Genomic DNA, 25,740 nt, shown 5'->3' with positions numbered 1-25,740 from the left:
TATTACAAAATCATTGGAAAGGAAGTTTAATTTTAGCTGGAGATTTTAACTGTATATCTTAGGTTCATAGGTTCATAGGTTCATACTAGGCTATCTACCCTAGGGCATTTATAAGCCTAGCCAGAGTGTGTTTGGCTTTCGCCACCCATTGTAAATGAATTTTGCTATGCCCTTTTTCGAGGTTACTATACTGTGCCTCTGTCTAACAGTGACACAGAAGTGATACCCGGGGTAAACCTACGATCTCCCATCCACTCATCAAGATTCCTATAGGTTCATAGTTTTAGGATGGAAGATACGAGTAAGAAGAAGAAATCTAAAATTCTAGTATCAGCTAAAGCACTAAACTAATGGACTTATAATAATAATTTAGTTGATTTAGTGATTAAAGCAGAAGATAAGTCATTATTTTCAACTATTACTCATGCACATGGGAAACAATCTCGAATTATCAGGATTTCTATTCACTGTCATTTATTTTATCATAATGCACTAAGTATAACTATATCAATAGAGTTAGGGAAATTTCAGATTATTTACAGAATTTCCACATCTATGATGAAATTAAAAGAGTTTAAGAGTTAAAGTAAAGAACAAATAGAAAATTATCTATCCTTGAATGAAGATGGCTAGGTTTGTAAAGTCATGCTACTGGATTCCTTAAAAATGTATATTAAGGATATAATGGGAAGATAGTCTATTAATAAAATGAAAGGGTGGGTTAAAGCATTATTAGAAATACAACATGATATACATGTAGTAAGGTATGAATAACAAAGACATTAGATAATACTGAAAGCATTAAAAAACTAATGTCAAACAACTTTAACATAAAGTGGTATTAGCTCTAGAAAAATTAAAATTGCAAAGTTATGCAATGAATCAAGAAAATCTATACAGGATAGCTAATAGAAGTAATATCTTAAGCAAAAAGGCAAAAATCAGTAATATCTGAAATATTTACAGTAATACGTTTATCTCAGATATACAGGAAATGCTTAATTAAATTCCATGAGAATCTTAATAAAGATAATAACAATTTTAGTGATTGCAAAATTGGTAAGTATTTAAAGAAGAATGTTACTAATAAACTTAATGATCGGCAAATTTATCTGTTGAATAAGCCTACTAACTTAATTGAATTTAAAGATGTTTTAAAAAACGTAAGCATTTAAAGCTCCAGGGTTAGATGGCTTAAGTATGGAATTATATATCTGCTTCCATTAAATGTTTTAGAATTACTGAGTGAAGTTTTCAGGATAATCCAGAATGATAAAAATAATCCCCCCATGAAAATGTCTGCAATCTGACCTATACATAAACCAGGAAAGGATAAAAAGTTAGTTTCATTGCAAAAACTTATTTCATTATTAAATGTTGATTATAAAATATACTTCCATTTTTGCCACAAGATTAAGAGATAGAGTAGATTAATTAATAAAGATCAAACAGGATTTATAGTTAGTAGATTAACTTAGAATAATATCAAAAGGATAAGCATTTTAGAAATAGCAGATAGATTTAACAAATCTTTAAATCTTTAGAGTCTCCATATATGAAATCAATCCTAAAAACAGTTAAGAAATATGTTTTTAAAATCCCATTAATTTTAAAATGCAAATTCTTGTGATTTGCCATCACATACACCCCCTAGATTTGTGGAAACGCAGAACACTATTGAAATGAATATACTAAAGAGGATTGGGTTAGTATTATGAACTGATTGCTTTGAAAAAGGGAAAGCTAAGTTATCAGAATGTTTCATGAGAGATTTACAAGTTGGATGAATCTATTAATCAGCTAATACTATATGTTAGATTGAAATCAGATGAATTTGAGGGAAAAGAAACAGAAGACTATTCTACACTTATATGAGTACATGGTTGCTATCACTAAAGGTAAGGTGACCTACAAAGGAAATCTGTCCAAGTTATATAAGTTAATTATAAACAATAACTTTGTTGCAAAGTTTTAAATTTTTTTAGGTAGAAGTAGATTGACTCAATTGATAAGAATAAAACTGTATTACTTAAGTCAGTTAGTCAAACATCTTCAGGTGTATACTGGAAAGTTGTTTCTATGTGGAAATATATACATAGAGTGTTTGTTACCCATTATAAAATTTCTAAGTTTAGTAAAGTGACTTCTTCAGGTCACTGGAGATGCAGTGGAGATGCATTAAAGATGTAAAAGCCGATTGGGCACACATGTTTATGGATTGTGAAAAATTAAATGTTTATTCATAAGAGATAAGTGGCTTCTTTAAAGGGTTGTGTTCTGATGATTGTTCTTTATCGGAATCAGCAATACTAATGAATGTTCTACTTCCTTTATCTGTAAAAGCTAAATAACAAAAGATGTTTTGGAGTCTCCTTGCAGTAGCTAGAAAAAATATTACAAAAAATTGTAAAGCACACTCAGTTCCTATGTTCAAATAATTTTTAAATTTAACAGCACTGTTATGAAAAACTGAAAAAGAAGAGATTAGAATAAGGTCTGTAAATCATTCTAAGACTTCTAGTTGTTGAGATAATATTGAAATGTTGCTATTGAAATACCAAGATACTTAATCTGTTACTTATATTAGTTTAGTCTGATGGTGTAATGTATCCCTAACACAGTATAACATTATGTGATTTTTAAATTCTTCCTTTCTGTGTATATATTGTATATATGCTAACTCAATAAAAATCTTAAAAAAAAGCTTGAGAGACAACTCTGTCACAGTCAAGAAGGGAAAATAGTTATTTCAAGCAAAGTACTAAAGATGAGACTACCAAAATAAAAATGTACTTCACTTTTAGTGTGCATTGATTTTGCTTGCTGCTTCTAGTAGGAACTTTCGTTATAATAAATATAATCTGAATGTATTTTACTGTCCTGCTACTGGTAAATAATAACTGTTGCATCTAGTTGTTCAGTTTGTGGTTCACTCTACTATGATAAGAAGACCATTAGAAAGCTCCAAGAGAGGATATATGGCCATAACTATGTCACTATACCATGTGCATCTTGCCTCATTCGACTGTGGCTCAATTAGTTGTGTCTCTGTCAAGTGTACATACTGTACATACATTGGCTCTTTATCTCATTTATTTCATAGCATGTTATACATATTGTACATATACTGGAATGCTTATTTCTTTTAACTGTTACTATTTACTTATATTTTTATTATTTTATACCATATCTATCCAAAGTATTTATTTGAATATTTTGATTATATTGGAACATAGATAAGTAGATATGCAGATAAATATATAAATATATACACACACACACACACACACACATATAGATATATATATATATATATATATATATATATATATATATATATATATATATATATATATATATATATATATTTATTTATTTATTTATATATACATTTGTACATCCATCCATCCACAACCCCTTCTCCCATTTTTGCACATGGGGTTGGGGTGTCACTTCAACAGTGCCAATCATCTACAGCCAAGGTTTACACATATCTGTAGCTCTCTCATTTAACATATGTAAATTCCTTACAAAAAAAAAAAAACACAGTACCATCATGGTGTGTGTGTGTGAGTGTGTGTGTGTGTGTGTGTGTGTGTGTGTGTGTGTGTGTGTGTGTGTGTGTGTGTGTGTGTGTGTGTGTGTGTGTGACTTAATCATGAAGGGAGTTACTAGTGAAGTTGTGCATGATGATAACACACCAGTTCAAGAATATTTTGTCCTCTAGTTTAGTTAGTAACAACCTGGTCCACTGACGTTTTATTTATTAGCTCTAAAAACTGCTTTGCATATCTTACATTGGAGCTGTAGGTACTCCAGCCAATTGTAGGATAACAAAAGTTTCCCAGAATTATGGAGTTCTTACTTATGGGAAGTTTATCCATGACAGTTAGGAACCTGATACGCACTTCTAAGAACAAAGAAGGTATCCAATAGCAGGCTGTAAACAGATAGCTGATTTTGTTCAGTGTGATTTTGAGATCAATAAGTTCTATCCTCTGGGAATCTGTCTAGAGGTGATATGGTCTCTGACAAATATGGTCAAACTACCACAGTTGCCTTTTAGTCTGAATAAATGGCATGTGCTAATTCCAGGTATGGAGTAAGTACTTTCTGGGCATTTAACATTTAAACCGTGCTTTAGTGATACACACTTATGGATGCCTTTCAAATGCAAGACTGTCTCAGTGGCACCTTAACTTGGATCTGTTTTGATATTATTACATTTGCTACGTTGGACTGTTCATTGAACTTTGTCTAAAAATAGCACTATGTGGCAGCAAGGCCTTTAGCCAGGTCAGCCTTTGCAAACTAAATAGGAGTGTCATGCATCTTGTTCCATATAGGATTCCCTAGAATGACACCAATTATTTAGTCATTTCTTGAAGCCTGTCATCTTTTCTGTGTATCTAGGTATCACTTGTGGCTAAGGGAGGATTCTGCTCAGCATCAGGGTCTTGAATGCATTTGTGACTTGCATAGAGAGCTGAGATATGTGCCTCTGAATCTCCCTCAGGTCATTTTGTCGTAAAGTCATTCGCCCCTCCCCCACATGTACAACTACCATGTTGTGGTTATATTTGCTTGGTGCAGACTATATTTATGAATTACACTGTCTGGCTGATATTATCAAGGAGGTGCATCTTATCTTTGCAGCCTATACAGTCTATTCTATCCCAATAAATATCTCTCTGCCTTGCTGAGTACATCAGACTCTTCATCTTGAGGAAAGTGGAAGAAAACATAGTAGGAAATAAGTTGCACATAACACAGTTATTACCTGCCTACCCCCCCCCCCCTTCTCAAGCAGGTAACTTGTTTCCTGGTTGCTTTTTTGTACAACTCTATTATACCGTTGGACTTTTAACCAACATTGTTGGTGTCATATTTCTTAAATAAGGAAACGTGTTGCATAGTCATAAACCAACAATTCATATTTTTAAAACTACAAGGAATACTTCCACCCCAAAAATTGCCTCCATTAATACCTTTGTGGTGATTACATTTACTACTTAAGGTATATGTGCTCTGTCTGCTTGCCATTTTTTCTAGCCCTTCCCTCCCCTGTGATTTTCTCTTGTCTTCTCCCAACATCATCTGTGTCAGTTCTCTTATATGTAGTGTTCTCATGTTTATTATTTCTCTGTTCTAGGCCCCAAGCTTTGGGAATCGTATGATTCACCCAGCTAGCAGACAATAACACCCTTCATTGTGATCTCTTCAAAGAGTACTATGGGCTACCCATAAGTAGTAGGGTAACCTTTCGCTATAACCCCTTGCTTTTCATTATCATCCAGCAAGGACATTGTACAACTTTGGAAATAAGGTTGCCAATCAAAGAGCAATCATACCTCCCAAGAGACTATCCCAGTGAAGTAATTACACTGGTCCATACCTCTCAACCTCCAAGCATTAAAAGTCATAGCAGAGGGTCAGAAAGTGGACCACTTTCCTATTTATCACAATAGAATGTATTTATATAGTAGTCTCTACATGACATAGTCAGACTCATTTCTTCACATCCTGCATGCCTTGGCACATTTATTAAACAAGATTACTGTACACTAGTGTTGAAAAGACATAACTAGTGGTAGTGAATCTTCTCCTAGACTTAGTTTATCCATTTAATAAAGTATGTACCCATAAAGAGGTCTGATTTTTATGAAGAACGTCATAGAAAAAGTAAAGCTAAAAGTGAGGGCCAAAATCACACCACTATACCTAAATCATAGCAAATGACAGGCGTGCATTGATCAAACCCTATCTCAGTACAGTCATAGCTCAGACAGCTTTTCAAAACTTAGTCCTGCAATTTGGAACTACTTGCCAGTCAAGAAAAGGAATGAAGATATTTTGCTATATTTTTGAAGAAAACTTAAAAAACAATTCTAAAGAAACTTCTCGTTCTTTTTTCTGAGATAATGCATGGTCAGTTTCTATACCACTTTTTAACATTCCATACCTTCATGACTTACAGTCTTGAATAGATTCTCTTAAAGTATGTCCTTCTGACTGTCTATATTCCTATCTTCTTTCCTAATCTTTTTTCTCTTTCTGATTTCGTAACACTTAGGAACTGCATTTATTGTAACTAATTCCTATGTAAATCAATGCAATGTATGCTTAACATATTCCATTGCTGTCAATACTAATGTTCACTGTACTATATTTTTTGCATTATGTTCATCATATAATATCTGAATTATATTTGTTTGAATGCCCACTGTATTATATTTGTTGCCCTCTGGGCCCAGATTGTGGGTAAAAAGGGTCTGCAATGATTTCATTTACCCAGTTAACTGAACTACATAAATAAATAAATAAATTCCTCTTTCTAAACTTCACCTCCTTCAATAAGTTCAGACTTGAATTTACAAAAATTCCTTCACAATCAAGCAAAATGTAAACACTTCATGACTACAGGTGTTCCAGCTTTAGTCTGCCAGTGTATGTCGACTTTAGTTCATTCTCAGCTACAGTCATACATAGTCAGACTCATGATTCCTTCATATCCTGCATACCTTGGCAAGTTTGTTCAACGAGATTACTGTACAGTAATGTTGAAAAGAAAATCAGTTGTAAATCTTACCTTAAGTATTTCAGCTACTAGATGCTCGTTTGTTGCAAATATCGTTATCTCTATAATTGTCATGATCAGCATCTGCACAGGACTTATTTTTCCTAAGACTGCGCCGAAGGAGATCAGAACTGTTGCTGTGCTGAAATCGGCATTTATCATACTGTAAAAAGAAAGAAAGAAATGCAAGTGAGCTTGAAGTCTATATTTGTCATTATAATCACAAAAGCAGCATTCATTTATATACAGTTTAAATGTATCAAATTTATTTTCTGAATAAGCTAAATACTTTATTTGACATGATATGGAATATTTTCATGGATGGCAAAAAGATTATTGTGATATCTGCTAGGAAAACATTAATTAATTTCTGTATTACATGTAACTTAACTTAGATGCCTCAAATTGCTCTGCCTGAGAGACAACTCTGTCACAGTTAGGAAGGGAAAATAGTTATTTCAAGCAAAGTACTAAAGATGAGACTACCAAAATAAAAATTTCCTTCACTTTTAGTGTGCATTGTTTTTGCTTGCTGCTTCTAGTAGGAACTTGAGTTGTCATAAATATAATCTGAATGTATTTTACCATCCTGCTACTGGAAAATAATAACTGTTGCGGCTAGTTGTTCAGTTTGTGGTTCGCTCTACTATGATAAGAAGACCATTAGAAAGCTCCAAGAGAGGATATATGAACATAACTATGTCACTGTACCATGTACATCTCGACTGTGGCTCAATTAGTTGTGTCTCTGTCAAGTGTACATACTGTACATACATTGGCTCTTTATCTCATTTATTTCATAGCATGTTATACATATTGTACATATACTGGAATGCTTATTTCTTTTAACTGTTACTATTTCCTTATGTTTTCATTATTTTACACTATGTCTATCCAAAGTATTTATTTGAATATATTGGAACATAGATAAATAGATAGGCATATATATATATATATATATATATATATATATATATATATATATATATATATATATATATATATTATAGATTTATCTCTCTCTCCCTCTATACATACATATATATATATATATATATATATATATATATATATATATATATATATATATATATATATACATATATCTATACATATATCTATATATATATATATATATATATATATATATATATATATATACTTAAATTTGTACATCCATCCATCCACAACCCCCCATCCACAACCCCCTTTCCCATTTTTGAATATGAGGTTGGGGTGTCATTTCAACAGTGACAATCATCTACAGCCAAGGTTTATACCACTGGGTGGACATATATCTGTAGCTATCCCCTTTAACATATGTACATTCCTTGCAAAAAAAAAAAAACATAATACCATCATAAAAACTTTCAAAAGTCACTAAATAATGACTACATGCATTTCATATACATCGTACAGATGCTGTTTACAGCTATGGGACAAATATGCTATAAAGTTTCAAGTAACAAAGTAAACAATGAACTGCAAAATAAATAAATAAATGATTGAATACAAACAATAAAAGAATAGGAAAGAACTGAAAAATAAAAGAAATAACTGAAAACATGCAGACCATCTGGCAAAATTAAAAAAATGTAAGGAAAAATGATTACAGAGATTACACATACACGTGTTAATATATACTGGATTAAATGAGTCTATATCTTTAAATCCTGTTTTAAAACTTAGAAATTATGATGTCAAAGTAATTTAAATATTTATTGGTTAATTGGGTGAGTCATGTGGTTTTGAGAAGTGTGTTTAAATCTTTTTGATCATGTTTTTATCGTTCTGATGAAGTTCCTAATACTTGTGGAATGAAATTCCTCAACCTTTTATTAAAGTATTTGTTTGCTATGCTCACTTTACAGTTGTTTTACTCTTACTAGACTATTGATCCATGAGGACCATTAAAAGCCTATCCCTGCAGTCCCATGAACATTTTAGCAGTTAAAATTTATGTACGAATAACCCAGAGCTGGGAAGAACATTTACATGTTACTCCTATCCATAACAGACAAGGATGCTAAATTAGGATGCAATTTGTGGTTTCCCATCCATCCATTCTTCCAGATTATGTATGAAAAATGTAAGGGAAGTACTTTGTTTTATGTGCAGAAGAAAATGCCCACAAAGAAATAGTATTCTCGTATATATATATATCTGCCTAATATCCTGTAGAAGAGATTAAGATGTCCTGAGTGTGAGTTTATGTCATCATTGGACTTGCAAATGTGCAAAAGATCTGAGGTGATAGGGTTTGTTCAGACTCTGTTATTGTAGTAGAGATTGACCCTCAGTAACCTATATGATAACAAGAAAAGGGACAAGGCTTTGAGATAGGCAGTGTTCCTTTTATGATTTAAGCCCTTAATGTTCTTGGTGAGAAGATGTTGTGCTTTTACAAGTTGTGTTTAGTGTTTGGACAGGTACCTTCCTACCAAAGGAGGTATTATACTCAATGACTGGAGTAATAAGTCTAAAAATAAATTGGAATGATCACATTCCAGGACCTGGACTCCATATCCTTAGTAATAGTCTATAAAATGAATAAGGAATTTCCTGTAGTAGTAGATACATGGCAATCAAAGGACAGTTTGTTATCCACATACTGTAAGTTCTGAAGTTTCTAACTACTGGATTGATTTTTTTGGAGTGTGTTGTCAATGTAATAGTTACAAGTTATGTTATGGTTGCCAAAGGAGACTTTCATACATTTTATGGCATTTAGTTTTAGCCCATAGTTGTGACAGCATTTGTTTGTTTGGAAAAGACCCTCTTGGAAGATCTTGGTATTCACTAGTGCCAGGCCTTTTAGAGGCCTTTTGGAGGAGGTAGAAATGCCTACCCTAATTACCTGGTTTTGTTTTTGAGCTAATTTGTTTCTGAATCAGTTGCATAGAGATTAAATTTTACCTGGGAAACTTTATCGCAATATGAGTGTGGGATTGTGTCAAATACTGATTTTCCCTCATCCATTGCTTCAGTAACCTTTTCGAAAAAGTTAACTAGGTTAAGCAGGCAAGAGCTGTCCTTGACAAAACTAAACTGACTTGGGTCAAAAGTTTGAATATTTCATACATCATTATTTATTAATTCATAATGATCCACTTCATAGCCTTACAGTCAAACTTATAGGTCTGTAACTACCTAGGTTCATTGATGCCCCATCTTTCCGCAAGTGGTGACTCTTATTGTCCTACTTTCATCTGACACTAAGCCTGTTCAGAGGCCTGAAACTCCAGTATGTTAATGAGCTAGATAGTTGCAACTTTTCAGTCTTTTCTACAAGACTAGTTGAAAACAAGATAATAAAAGTTGCTGCCAAAACAGAAAAGGACCAGCAATGAAATAAAACTGACAGAGATAATCAGAAAACAAAGATCCTGGAAGGAGATGGAGGAAAAGTACTACAAATGGAGAACCAAAGCAAAATACTGGATTAATTGCGACAGAAACTAGACAAAGTGTATAATGTGGCAATGAAATGAGTGACTCACTTAAGGAAAACATGAATAAACCTAACAAAAGACTGAAGATCACAGAGAATGCATTCACAACATACTCGGATGATATTGTAGCCCTAAAGAAAATGGAGAAAGAACATTTATAGTGGCTATCAGATCTGGAGGCAATGCATAAATAAATACAGGAAAAGCTCATTGAGATGTAGAACAGAATGACAGAGGAAAAACTTAAGAGTAATCACCAATGAAAATGATATTTGTGAGGCAAATAAAGCTGAAAATTACAACAAATGTGCAAAAAAAGGAAAAAATATCTTGAAACTTGATGATAGTGCTTATAACGTTCTGCTATGGATGAAATCACTTAATGTCTTGGTCACATTAAATCATTTTACTTTGAATCTGGTGTGTGCTTGAGGCCATGTTTTCCTTTTTTGGGCATTTGTTGAGAAAAATTTAAGACTAACAAATGTTCCAGAAATCGTAGATGGAAAAGACTACAAAGAATATGTAACTGGAATGCTGAGAAAAATGAACTGATATTCCAAAAGAAAAAATCCTACAGATCAAACACACCTTAGTATTTGCCTCAGCAAGGCGAACATCCCACTTTCCCCAGACCAATAATTATCAAAGTACAGCTATACCAGATTAAGGAACTACTCCTGTCTCAGCTGTGGAAGAAGGGGAAAATTGTCCAGATCACAGATAAAAAGGTCTTTTTGGATCATGATTACTATGCAGGAACCAGGCTAAAGTGAAACAAGTTTCTTCCTCACTTGAACCTGTCTATGCAGAAGCTTAAAACTCAAATTATGGTTGTTGTATCCTGCTGTACTATCTTATTTCCACTGGGGATGAACACTTTCCTAGAGCTTGGAGGAGTAATGAGCAAATTGAAAAGATCTGCCCAATTGCAGCAACAAGGGTAACTAAATGGGCCGCTGGATGATGGCAGTACAGCAGCAAATAGAGAAGAATTTAAGGGAAGGATGGCCACTAAAACCCTTTTCAGAGGTACAGAAGAAAGATGCAAGAGTGCCAGACAGATGTGGAAGAGCACACCTAAAGGCAGAAAGAGTTAGTATCTGGAGATCAGCAGGCAATATTACCAAAAGAACTACCACATGGTTAAGGTCTTCACCTGATAGATTTGTGTAGTATGATTTGATTCTGACCTCAGCTTACTGGCTAGGCTTAAACTGTCCATTCTGAACAATTAGCTTAGTATTTACCTATGACTCTATAAAAAGAGGACATGTTGAAAAGGGTTATGGCAAGTAGAAGTTTTTGCCAAAATTTGGGCTGTGACCTCACCCCTGTACATAATACCAAATGACTCATTATTTATATGCTTAAATTTCATTTTCTAGACAGGTAATTGTTACAGTTCATGTTTTAATGGCACTGCATAAAGACTGTGGGCCTATGAGTGAAGCATGAGAGGGCAACAGACAATATATCTCTGTTGTTATTTTTATTAATTTTGGAAGCGGATTATTAAAAAAAAAAGGGGGCCTCCACAACTACCAGATTACCCTGTTTTCCTTTAATTACTAACAGCTGAATGCTTAAATGAATAACTACTGGCATTCTTAAGTGGCAAGGGGAGGTGCTTTATGTGAAAAACCTAGAAAGCCACACTGTTACAGACACTGTCTAAGAATCCACAGTGTTTAAAAGAATTGGGGGATAAAAGCCACAAACCAAATATATAATTTAAATACAACATGTTAGAAAAGAAGGCACTTCATATAGTAGTATATGAAGTAGTTGTGTAATGTACATTAAGTATAGGAGTTAATAGTGATAAACAACAAAATACAAGGTTTGTACGTAAAATGTGATGAAACACAAAAGTGGCACACTATAACTAGGAGAGAGAGAGAATGTCCAACTTGGGAAAATTGCAAATAAAGACTAAAAGGAGGAAAGAAGAGGAAGGCAGGGTGAAGGCTAGAGAACAAAAGTATTTGTTTGACAGAGCGAGCCATAATGAAAAAAAAGCAAGGAAATTAGAGAGGGAAGGATGGGAGTAGAGGGAGAAAGCAAAAACATGAGTTTTGATTGGACAAGAAAAAAGGTAATCAGAGAGTACGGGGTGGTACACGCAAATTAGGTGATTAAAGAATGTATCAAGCTTATCACTATATGCCTAGGATTTGAAACAAAGCAAAAAGAAAGTTGTAAGAGGGTTGAAATAAAGTTACTAAGCTAGAATTAGCATTGCTAACGAGAGTGTAAAGTTAAGGAGGAACAAGTGTACAACTGAATAAAAAGTCTCTGAAGTGTAGGTTGGAAAACAAATGGGGGACAATATCAAAGTAAAATATATTGCAAGATGATTTGGAAGGGGTATGGTTGCAGAAAAAAAGAAAGATTAGAGAAAGAAATTGATACCACCATAATTTAAACAATGATTAAAAATAAGAAGGATGATGAAGGGGAAGCAAGAAGAAAAAAAGTATTGTATATTATTCTAATATGATCTTTATGATTTCAAACACACAGCCTAAAGTTAGTTAAAATGAACACAAAGAGGGGAAGTGCATCCAGAAATGCTAGAGGAAAAGAGGGAAAACCCCAAGACTTCCACAGTGCTGCACCTGCGAATGAAAACATGAAGGTAAGGAAAGGGGGATGCCAAAACTGAAATGCAATGTAGTGTAGTGACAATAACCTTACAGACAAAGGGAAATCCCAGAGTCTTGGCCTGTGTAAGACAGACAGGTAGTCAAGTGATTATGATACGAGAAACACATTTAAGTAAAACAGAACCGATAGATTTAGTAAGAAAGGGATTTACAGAGGGATACCACACAGAAGCACTGGAGGGAAGGAAAAGAGGGGAGACAGTACCTATAAGAAATGGCACCCTGGTCTATATAGAGCAACAGAAAATGGATGAGCAAGGATGATATAAGCTAATAAACTACAGCTGAAGGGCACTCATTTTAAAATGGGGAGCATTTATATTTCTTCAAGAATTAGCACAAGTGATTTAAAACAATTAGTATCTGTTGTCAAAGAATTCTGCCAAATACTGTTGACATTACCAGAGAACTGGAATTTAATCATGTCAAATAGGTATGCAATTGCTGGAATGAGAGCCTGCCAGGTGGCTCTGCAGGGTGACTAAGACTAACGAAGGAAGATTATTAAGAAACTTCTGAAAGTGTATGGCTTAGTGCATGTACTATATTAAAGGCAAAATCAAAAAAGTTTCACTTATTACTAAGGGAAGTATGATTCCTGGTGAAGAATGGTTAGAATATATATATATATATATATATATATATATATATATATATATATATATATATACATGCATATATGGATTTATATTAGTTTATCAAATTACCATTTTGTTGAAATTGGGAACGTTGAGAAGAGAGCACTGAAACTTAAAAACATGGCGAGATGTAAGTATTGCAATCCACATCATCCAAGGGAAGACAGGCTGCTGGTAATTCGATAAAGTAATATGACCTCATGTACATATGTGTATATATATATATATATATATATATATATATATATATATATATATATATATATATATATATATATATATATATATATATATATATTTATGGTTCCCCTTTATAACTTCAAAATACTGAAATCTTGAATTTTAGTATCTCAAAACTATATAGGTGAATGACTCATAATTCCAAAACCCAAAATCACGAAACACACAATCACGAACAGGCATACCACACAACACACACACCATTCTACCCACACCACACAAACTATGCAACCCTACACTACATGTGCCCCGCACACTCCCCTACTTATATATACCAATTCTGAGATCACACAAACAGAAAAAAAAAAACTCACACCCAGACATTCTACAGTCCCTCGCACACAAACACACACACATCACACATATACAAACACCAACACATCCAACACTCACTCTCATACTTCCACCTCCCTACCCTAACCTACACGTACAACTTACAAAAACACTCACATACACTCATTCACCTTAAATTCCAGACACCATCCAAGCCAAACACTTCACGTAATGTAGCATAAATGCATAAGCACAGATTTGAGATATTTGAATTTGTGCTTATGCACTTTTGCTATTTTGAAGTTTCGCCTTTATGGTCTTGGGATACTGAAATTCGAGATTTCAGTATTTTGAGATTATAAAGGGGAACTATATATATATATATATATATATGTGTGTGTGTGTGTGTGTGTGTGTGTGTGTGTGTGTGTGTGTGTGTGTGTGTGTGTGTGTGTGTGTGTATGGTTTCCTATCTAAAGGACAAAAGCTCACAAGAATGAGTGGCAAAGGGCAGAATCAGGAACACTGAAAACCCAGAAACCCAGAAGGTCGAACGGCAAAGACCGTGACTATGAGGATCGGGGTTTTGCACCTTTTCCTGCTGCAGTGTGATCTCAGAATTTGTATATATAATTAACAGGGAGTGGAGGGTAGATGTGTTTTTTGTGAGATTTTGTTGTTCTGACATGGACCCATACATATATATATATATATATATATATTTAGAAATATAAGTATATGTACACAGAGTATGAATATCTGTTAACTGAAATAGTAACATATCCAAGGTTGTTGCCAAATCATGCACAATATGAGATAATTTTGAAGAACTGAGGATAGAAGATGGGTACAGTACTGGGGTATTAGCATAATAGATCTGAAAAATAAAACAAAGATGGAAGGATGTTAAAAAGACAGTAGCAAACATGATAAAAGAAAGTCAAGAAAATAAGATGGATCGAATAGGGGCATGAGAAACAGTGAAAGTGCAAATCAGGCCGGAAAGTCAAAGGGAGGAGAAACAAATTCACATGGGGCGAAAGTTATGTGGATAACAGCCTAACTTTTGACCAGGTGTCCATTGGCATATAAAAGTCCTTCTATATTGCACAGCTTATAAACAAAGTGATTGTGCCCAGATCTCCAGATGTCATTATCCCCTTTTAATAAGCCCTCATTAGGCCAATCATTGACTATAATTCCCCCTTTAGCGGCATGTATCTGTACAGACACATAAAACAACTGGAACACTTACAGTGATGCCGTACTAAAATGCTACAAAGTTTAAACAATATACCCTGCATGGACCAATTCAAAGCTCTGTCACTATACTCACAAACCTACAGACTGCTAAGAGGTGACCTGTGCCTGGCATACAAGGCATCCTCCAACCCAGTGCTGATAGATTTACTGTACATCAGCAGAATCGTTTGTAGGGACAGGTATATGTCACAGAGGATACTGCTGCTCTGGAACAGACTCCCCATCCACATATAACAAAGCTCATCCCAATTCATATCCAAGCATAACTTGGTTCTATGGATGGGAAAAAGAAAACTTTCCCAAGGACTGCCCCCTGTACTACTAATGGATAGAGGCTGTTCCTAAATGCCTTATCCCATGTATGGGTCTGTTGAAATTATCTATGGTATGAGTTCAGCTATTCTCGTAAGTGGTAATATATAAGTATTGATCATGGAATGGGTAAGGCCAATGTAACACCAAATGGGATAGGTTAATTCAAACACCCACAGAAAAATTAGATAGGCTTAAAATAGCTTGCAAGAGCAGCTAGACTAATACTTACCTATGAACCAATTAAAGGAAGTCATCTAAAATACCTACAAGAAAAAGGGAAGAATATTAATGAAGCAGAATTGAGGGAGCTAGAAGAAACATGGAGACAGCACTTGGATCACATGATAGAAAGGACAAACATAGTTTTGGAACTTACCTACTTGAGAACACTGCAAAAGCATGAAAGATTCTGTTGGGCAAATTGAGACAACAGAAAGCAGAAAGAGTGATAGTAAAGATTATAGATCCTAAAATGAGATTACAGATGAAGGAAATGGAGGAAATAAAAAAAAATGTTTACTTCATATTACGTGGCATTGTGTACACAACAAACGGTAGACAGAGACTGGGCTAACAGAATGGAAACATTTATGCCAGACATATAATTACCAAAATTAACAGTACAGGAAGTTAACAGCATGAATTACAATAGGAAAAACAGAGGACTAGTTTGACAAGCTAGTTATGGCAAAGTTACCAGGGATTGATGGAATGCCCACAAAGGTAGCGAAGGAAGCAAACAAAGTGTAGTTCCATTCTGGGAAAAGATGCATAATGAAATCTTAAATAAAAAAGGAGCCTTGATTTCTGGAGAAAAGCAGTGGTTCAGTGATACTGAAGGAAGGGAAAGACCTGGCATGCCTTAGTTTATATTGACTGAGTTTAGTTCTTAATCATGATTATAAAGTATCTATAGCTGTATTAGCCAATAGACTGGAAAACATATTACCAAAGTTAATAGATGCTGACCAATGTGGGTTTATTAAAGGGAGATAAACATTCAAAAATATATTGTGAGCCCATATAATGCATAGACAGGCAAAGGGAAAAAAAGACTTTAATATTAATAGGACTGGACACTGGGAATACTTATAGGACATAAAGCATAGGATGGGGTCACCAAGGGAACTAACAGAAATGACAAGAGAGGCATATAAAGGTAGGAAAGTAGAATAAGAGTGATTGGCAGATTAACCCCAGAAATAAAAAGTGAAAGAGGAAGTAGGCAGGGATGTCCATTATCCCCATAATTATTTGTAATTTAACTGAAGACCTTGGCACAGAAAATATGTCAAAAGGAAATAAAAGAATGGAAATGGAATGAGGGCAAGAAATAGCTGGCTATGTTTGTGGGTGATTTGATATTATTCATCATCACTCACCCAAAGATACTAGATATTTTGAGAAAATCTGTAGTAATGTCAAGATATAAAATAAATGCGGCAAAAACAAAAGCCATTAAGTGTTAACTGCATCCCAACATTTAATCTAGTACAAGCATATTCATAATTATTAGGGCACAGCAAATTAAAAACAAGTAATCTCTGTGGTATTCCCAAAGTCACAAAACAACCCACTAAAGTGTAGGGACTGCCTGCCTTGCTTGGATTACTTTCGAATGCTTAGTAATGCTGTACAATTATATATTTTCTATTATTACTTTTTGTTTTGTTTTGACTTAAGACGAGTTTACGTTTGCTACTTCTACTACTATTGTCTGATCTGATTAATATACAGTGATTAACTAGAAATATATGGATTGAAAATCTTCCACACAGAGACGTTTCTGGCACAGCAAATTAAAATACTTGGGGATACAGTTAGCTAAAGATTCTAAATACTCACCAATAGAAACATGGGAAGAAACTAAGACAAATATACGTACTATGATGAAAAGGTAGAAGATGTTAAAACAAATTTGGATTATAGGATTCAGGAAAGAAAAATGACCAGAGTTCCCTTGATACTTTATATTGTCCAAGCATTTGTTTATGACCAGGGAAGAGATTCTGGGAAAAAAATGATAAAATAAATAATGGGATACATACAAGAGGACAGAAGGCCTCTGGTAGAGTGGGTGAAGATGGTACAGCCAGTAGAAGATGGGAGGTTATCAGGTCTGCATCTGCAGGAATATCACAGAGCTACACAGGTCAGACTAGGATATCTGCAGCAAAACATTAACTATAGTTTGAAATAGAAACGTCTAGTACTCAGGCAAAAATAGACAATAAGATTAACTGTATAGATGCAGGAATCAGACCTAGAAAAAAACATTGTAAAAGTCAATGTGGATAATATACTGACCTCAAATGTAAACAATGAAGAAATGTAATTACCGGACATGATAATTTAAGCTGGCACTCATATAGATAGGAAGACAAAAAATTGGAGTTGATGCAACCATATTGAAAGATGTTGGGAAAAGCAGCAAAAGGTATATTGCTGTAAACAGCAGGGATGGGGGAGAAAATGAGCTGCGAAGAATGTAATAAATTATATAAGACAGACAGTAAAGAATCATTAGACTATATGCTATATTGACTAAATATGATGCTGAAATAAAGAGGAAGAAACTGATGGTGACAGGCACAATTCAAATATTGATATGGGCAAGAACTGAAAAAAACTAATAGCAATAGGTTGGTCAACAGGTTGTACAAGAGTTTAACAAAAGACACAGGAACAGTAATGGATAGACACATAAGAAGACAGCAGGGGCTAGGAAACACAGAAATAATGAGAAAAAATTGGAAACAAATTTGTAAAGCACCAAAAATAGCAACAAAATCTAGATCTTATAATCTTTGTCTTGAACTGCATACATATATGTATTTCTGCACCACAAACAAAATATTTAACGTTCTCTGGAGTCCGTAATTAATGTTTGTGGTGTGATCTAAAAGAGATAAGAAACTGGAAACTTATATTTTATAGTAAGCAAAATATAAAAGGGACATTTAATAAATCATACTGAAGGTAATAGGAGAGAGAAAGGAGTTAGAAGAAATTGAGTACTATAACAAATGCATGAAAAATATAGGATAAAATCTACATGTGAAAGCATCAATAACCTTTCTATTAGTAGAAGTAAAAAAGGGTATAACTAGGAAACGGAAATCAAAATAAGATCCCAAGTAGAGGAAGTAATGAAAATAATAAAAGACATTAAGAGAAATGGAAAAATAAATAGTGAAGAATAGATTTAATAAGTAGCAGGAGAAAAAATGGGCAAAAATGGATGACTCTACAGGAGTAATGAGTGGGGTAAGAAACAGAGACAGCTGAGATAATACAATTATAAGGTCTAATGAAAGACTAAAGGCAAAGTCTAGGAGGCCAAGAGACACAAAGAATTATATAGTGTTGGTTACCAGATGAATGGGGAGAAGAGGAAAGTGAAATAACATGATAGTGGTTGATCAATAAATGACTATACTCTCCAGTTGTACCCAGGGGGCAGCTCATGATGTCAGAATGCTGGGCTGCAGCCCCCACTCCATTTCCTCAATTTTCTGATAAAAAAAGTTTAATTAGTATTTTTCTTCACACTAGTAGCAGTTTGAACAGCAAACTACTGTGTGAATCTGAAGAAGCAATGTGCTGCAGAACCCGCAGCAGCTCGCAGGCATGCTCGAGTTCTGATTTATAAGGGAAAAAACATAGTTAAGTTGCAAGGGAGACAGCGTGAAGGAGAAAATCCATCAATCAGATTTTTTTTTTATTCTGAGTCAGACTCAGAATCAAACTTTAAGGTAAGAGAAGGCAAGGAAGGCCGCCCCTTTCTAGTTGGTCCCACCCCATTCAGGTGTCTCCTGCACCAGCTCTTTGATTTGAAGTCACCAGTCACCGTTGGTTGTACCTGATGTATAAAAATACCAGGTTTTGATGACTGTGAGAAAAGAGAGTCTTTAACATAGCAATGACTGGAGATGGTAGTGCACCATGCATGAGGTTGCCCAAGTTATAAAAAGGATGTTGTGAAGACAGGTAGAGAAGGGGAATGCTGCCAACCTAGCCAGATAGAATTTTATACATAATTCTATCATTTGTAAATATGAATGTGAATCACAGGCTTGTTGTCTTAAATGAAAAAATACTGTTACAAAAAATGTGGCAACAGTGCTCTCTACTGACCCAGTAAAAGCATGTTGTGACCCTTTGATCTAAAGTCAGCTCCAGTCCGTCCAGAAGAAGGCTACCTGCCTATTGTTTTAAGGCTAAAGTTAATGACCAGATTTTACACGTGGAATGTCCTTTATTGCTCTAATTGTAAAAGAAAGTAAATACAGTTTCTGTCAGCCTGGGAACACCAGGAAAGTGTGAAATGATGTAATGTTTTATCAGAACTACAGTTTCAATTTAAACAGAGAGAACCAGAAGGCATTAAGCATTTTTGACTTGAACATCAAACTCAGCACTGCCTTATGCTCTCTTTATCTAAGTAGTCTTTTAGAAGTGTGTTTTCTTTTAGAGATAGCTAGAATTAGAAAGTTTCGACTAAGTGTTTTTCTGTGATGTCAGAACTGTACTACTGAATTATTTTAAGTATTTCTGTGTGGTCTCTGAACTCTTGACTAGCACTGACTGTATAGTAGAAAGTATTGTCTTGTGATTTTAATTATTTATTATTAAATATTTTAAAACCTTTTAACTGTGGCTGGTTTGTGTAGAGATAATTTAAGCTCTTTAGAGTACTTGCATGCCTTTGGTAAAACTGTACAAAGCCACTCTAATAGCTTTAGTCCTGGGCTATACTACCAATTGGATAATAATATTGCACAGTAATAATTGGACACCCTTTTAAGGGCCTTTGAGTAGCTGATAAATATTAGTGGGTGGTGGCAGCTGGTACTACCATATAGTCTGGGAGAAAGGGGCACAGCTGGAGAAACTGTGCCAGCCTTCCCCAGGAGTGTCTGTGTGGTTGTATAAACTCTTCTCATAGTGTGTGTGTGTGTGTGTGTGTGTGTGTGTGTGTGTGTGTGTGTGTGTGTGTGTGTGTGTGTAAGGTACTTGGGCATGGACATGAAACACTGGTTGGACAGAGTGGGTGCTGGAGGTTTTAGCTTGCCCACTAGCCTGAGATCTGGACCCTATAGCTGTGACAGTGGGGAGTCTTATTGGGCACCTGGAGAGCAAGGGAGCGACCAGCCCCAGACTGACTGTGATCTCTGTGTGCCCTTAAGGGAAATCACACTTTACTGTGTGTATTTGTTATCCTTTTCCTCATATATGAGATGCCCTCTCTGGTGGCAGTGGTTGGGGTATCCTCACATATTAATTGGTGGGCAGTGGTGAGATGTCCACATCGCATATTAATTATTTGGCAGTGGTGGGATATCCACATCACATATTAATTAGCTGGCAAGTACTAATTGGCTTTTAGTGGTGTGGGTAGAGCAAATCCCTTAGCTAGTGTACAGTGAGCTTTGAAGGTGTTTTTGTACTCTAAAACAGCCATGCAGTGAATACTCAGGGTTCAGATCACAATTGTTTTATTTCTTTTGTTAGCTTAGTTAGTCAGGGTGAGCAGACAGCATATCAGCAAAGGAGTATGGAAAGCTGACAAGGAGCCAGCTGGCGGAGATGTGCCAGGCTAGGGGACTGGTGCATGGAAACCTAAGGCAGACCTGATTGCAGCCTTGGTTACAGCTGCATCAGAAAACAGCAACCAGGAGGACAATCAGACTGGCAGTGGAGATATAATACCCTCGGAGAATGGACAGCTCAACCTTTCTGCAGTGGACTTAAAAATCCAGCTGGAGCTAAAGAGACTTGAGTTGGTGGACAGGCATTTGGAAACTGAAGCAGCTGAGAGATTGAGGAGTATACAGGCTGAGGAGAACTAGAAACTGTTATGCCTTGAAGCTGAGGGAAAAGAAAGGCAGAGCAGCATGAGAAGGAGATGCTGGCTCTTTGCCAGAGTCATGGAGGTAATGGGGAAGGGAGTAACTGGAACCCAGAAGCAAAAAAGGTCAGTACATTTCTTCCGCAGTTTAAAGAGAGGGATAATTTTGATAATTTCATTCATATGTTTGGGAGAGTATGTAAACAGTATGAAGTTGATCAACGGCTCTGGGTACGGTTCCTGACCCCCTTACTCCATGGTAAAGCTGTAACTGTTGTATCAAAAATGCCAGATGCTGACTGTTTTGATTATGCTGCTGTAACAAAAGTCTTTTAGAATGTTTTAAGCTAACACCTGAAATGTATAGGAAAAAGTTTCATGAGCATAGACGCAAGGCAGATGAAAGTGTGTGTGAATATGGTGCTGAACTGAGCACTTATTTCCATATGTGGGTGAGTGGATGTTAGGTCATCACTTCTGAAGGGCTGGCAGACATTTTGGTGAGGGAACAAGCCCTTAGCACTTTGCCTGAGGACATGAGGATCTGATTATCTGATAGACAATGTGCTACTTCAGATGAGTTGAGGAAGAAGGGAGACCTATACCTAGCAAGCTGAGCAGTCCTGCACAGGAAGGGGACCCCCAGTGCTGCTCATGGGTCTAAAGGAAACCATGGTGGGCAGCACAGACTGCCCCAAAAGAATCTGCCAGTAGCAGGGGAAGCCACTAGCCCAGGTACATGTCCAGGACCTAGGGTGAAATGTTTTGAATGCAACCAGTGGGGTCATGTGGCATACAGATGTCCACAGAGGCAAGGTGGGGAACAAAAGGTGAGGGAGCCAGTAAGTGGGAAAGACAAAATGCCAATAGTAGGTTGTCTTGAGACAACAGGGGTATGATCTACCATCCTGCAGATGTCCTAATAGGGAAGGATTTGGATGAGGCAGTACCATGTACTTATACAGTTACACACGGTCAGGCTAGAAGACATGCATTTGGGTCTGGTAGCCTGGGGGAGACCCAGGCAGACTGTATACTTGCAGCCAGGACGGCTGAGGTGGTTACTTCAGTAAGGGAGCTACTCTGTAGCAGGGAAACTGAATGTGAGCCATAGCTGCTTGTGGGTACTGATGGTCCCTGGGACAGAATGACTGCAAAGGCAGAGGTGAGTAGTAGTACCCAGGCTGAGAGTGAGGCACCACTGACAGAGGATGCCAGACTTCCTGTGGAAGGGGAGCTGGGAAGGGTTACACGGAAAGAGTTGAGACAGGCTCAGCTCTCAGACCCTACATTGCAAGGCCTGAGGCAGGTAGCTAGGGAGGCACCTGATTCTCAAGGAAAGGGGGAATCTGTATACTGGGACAAAGGGTCATTATACAGAGAGTGGACCCCTGACAAGGCTAGAAGGTGAGAGTACAAAAGTTGGTAGTGCCTACAGTCTACCATCTGGCGCTTCTAGCCATAGCCCATGATATTCACTTTGCAGGTCATATGGGCATAAAACATACAAAGAGGCGTATTGTGCAGAACTTCTATTGGCCTGAAATTTCCAGAGATGTAACAGGGTATTGCAGGACCTGTGAGCAGTGCCAAAAGATAGGCAAGACAGGAGACAAGGTGAGAGCGCCTTTGATGCCTTTGCATGTGATTGAGGAGCCATTTCAGAGGGTAGCTATGGAAATTGTGGGTCCTCTCAATACCCCAAGTTCCACAGGGAAAAAAGTATATCCTAATGGTAGTGGATTATACTACACAATACCCTGAGGCAGTGGCTTTGTCCTCCATTGAGGCAGAGAAGGTGGCAAATGCTTTGTTAGAGATTTTCTGCAGGGTAGGTTTCCCAGAAGAAATACTGACTGACAGAGGTGCCAATTTCATGTCAGACCTACAGGCTTGTCTGTAGAGGTCCTGTGGGGTGAATCACATGAAGACCACCCCCCTACCATCCCCAGACTAATGGTCTGGTTGAGAGTTTAAACTCTACCATCAAGTTCATGCTACGGGCATTTGCAGATCAGTTTAAGAAGGATTGGGACAAATATTTTCCCCATCTGTTGTTTGCTTACAGAGAAGTTCCCCAGGAATCCACAGGTTTTTCACCCTTTGAGTTGCTGTATGGGCATAGGGTGTGGGAGCCTCTAGATTTATTTCAATATGAGTGGGGAGGTGAGTGCGAGTTGTGGCATACATCCTAAACCTCAGGCAAGGCTCAGGGAACTCATGGGCTTGGCCCAGGAGAACCTGGCAGAAGCCCAACAACAGAAAAAGTTGTGGCATGACAGGAATGCTAGAGCAAGAGAGTATGCTGTGGGGCAGCAGGTACTGGTTCTCATTCCTGTCAGACACAACAAACTGCAAGCAGCTTGGAAGGGTCCCTACAAGGTGGTAAGAACTGTTAGTGATGTTACCTACATGGTGGAACTGCTAGGCAGACAGCAGGGGCACGAATTGTACCATGTTAACATGATGAAACCTTACCATGATAGGGAGGCCCTTGTGCTGAGCATTTGCAATGGATTGCAGGAGAAGTCTGAGGGAGATCTGGGGACTGATCTCTTCAGAGCGGCTCGGGCTGACACCTCAGTGGAAGGGGTAGCAATGTCCCAGCAGCTATCTCCTACCCAGCTTTGAGAAATCCGTGCAGTGTTGCAGGAATTTGGGAACATGTTCACTGGGAAACCAGGGTGCACCCACCTGGTGCAGCACCAGGTGGATACAGGACCCCAAAGGCCTATTAGGCAGGTCCCTTATAGGGTGTCTGAGAGAGTCAGACAGACCCTGAGGGGGTAGGTACAGGAGATGTTGGAACTAGGGGTGATTCAAGAGTCCAACAGTCCATGGGCCTCCCCAATGGTGCTGGTGCCTAAGAAGGATGACAGCACCAGGTTCTGTGTGGACTACAGGAAATTGAATAGTCACACAGAGTCAGATGCTTATCCCATGCCTAGGACAAATGAGGCCCTAGAGCATCTGGGTGGGGCTAAGTATTTTACAACCATTGATCTTAACAAGGGTTACTGGTAGGTGCCCTTGACTCCCAGTGCTAGGGAGAAGTCAGCCTTTGTGACTCCTTTTGGCTTGTATGAGTTCACAAAGATGCCCTTTAGAATGAAGAATGTCCCAGCAACTTTTCAGAGGCTGGTAGATAATATCCTAGCAGGAGCAGGAGGGATTGCCCTTGCTTACCTAGATAATATTGCCATCTGCAGCCATTTCTGGCCAGAGCACCTTCAGCATGTCAGGGAGGTTCTGTGCAGACTACAGAGGGTAGGGTTGACCATTAAGCTGAGCAAATGTCAGGAGGGTATGGTGGAGGTCTCCTCCCTAAGACATAGAGTGGAGAGTGGTAAGATAAGGCCAGAACCTGCCAAAGTGGAAGCCATTCAGGCATGGCCTGCACCTGTTACTAAAAAGCAGGTGAAGGCATTTTTAGGGACAGCAGGATACTTCAGAAAGTTTGTCCCCAGTTATACTACTATAGCTGCTCCCCTCACAGACCTGACAAGGAAGAACAGGCCAGATAAGATAGTGTGGACCCCAGCATGTGAGCAGGAATTCCAGAAGCTTAAAGAAGCTTTGGGAGAACCCCCTGTGTTAGCCAGTCCAGATTACAGCAAAGGATTTGTTGTACAGGTGGATGCTTCGGACCATGGGGTGGGGGCTGTACTTAGCCAGATTTCTTCAGAGGGAGAAGAACACCCAGTGGTTTATCTCAGTTGTAGGCTCCAACCCATGGAGGATTTCTATGCAGCTGTAGAAAAGGAATGTCTAGCCTTAGTGTGGGCATTGCAGAAACTTCAGCCTTATCTGTATGGAAGAAAATTCACTGTTATGACAGATCACAACCCCCTAAACATGGTTAAACAGAACCAGTCAGCAAAATGCCAAGTGGCTAAGATGCCTGGTGTTGCAAGCATATGATATGTCAGTGCAGCACCGCAGTGGGAGTAGCAATGTCAATGCAGATGGGTCCTCAAGACAGGGAATGGGGTAGGTATACTCAGATAGACCTAACCCTCTCAAGCGGTGTTTCTCAAGGGTCACTTGAAAAACTAGCTTGAGTTCTCCGGGGGGAGAAATGTGAAGACTGGTAGAGAAGGGTGAATGCTGCCAGCCTAGCCAGATAGAATTTTATACATAATTCTATCATTTATAAATATGAATGTGAATCACTGGCTTGATGTCTTAAATGAAAAAAATGCTGTTACAAAAAATGTGGCAGCAGTGCCCTCTACTGACCCAGTAAAAGCATGTTGTGACCCTTTGATCTAAAGTCGGCTCCAGTCCAGCTAGATGAAGGCTTCCTGCCTATTGTTTTAAGGCTAAAGTTAATGACCAGAATTTACATGTGCAATGTCTATTGTAAAATAATGTAAATGCAGTTTCTGCCAGCCTAGGAACACCAGGAAAGTCTGAAATTATGTAATATTTTATCAGAACTGCAGTTTCAATTTAAAAAGAG

The 25,740-nt window shown here is 37.1% G+C and overlaps 1 protein-coding gene and 1 long non-coding RNA gene across 3 annotated transcripts in view; one reads left to right on the top strand and one right to left on the bottom strand.

The window, feature by feature from the left end:
• Window positions 1-25,740, top strand: part of LOC122794345 — a 587,167-nt gene that overhangs the window by 286,667 nt on the left and 274,760 nt on the right. The gene's annotated exons all lie outside the window — the stretch shown is intronic.
• Window positions 1-25,740, bottom strand: part of RHAG (Rh associated glycoprotein) — a 394,323-nt gene that overhangs the window by 207,080 nt on the left and 161,503 nt on the right. For both annotated transcript variants that reach the window (XM_044062656.1, XM_044062657.1), the window contains exon 3: window positions 6,590-6,740. In XM_044062656.1, the coding sequence (XP_043918591.1) occupies window positions 6,590-6,740 (151 nt within the window). The remainder of the gene's footprint in view (window positions 1-6,589; window positions 6,741-25,740) is intronic.

The sequence above is a fragment of the Protopterus annectens genome, chromosome 2.part1 (genome assembly GCF_019279795.1).
Source record: "Protopterus annectens isolate FY-2018-M chromosome 2.part1, PAN1.0, whole genome shotgun sequence".
NCBI lineage: Eukaryota > Metazoa > Chordata > Ceratodontiformes > Protopteridae > Protopterus > Protopterus annectens.
This window is presented reverse-complemented; position numbering and strand designations above follow the sequence as displayed.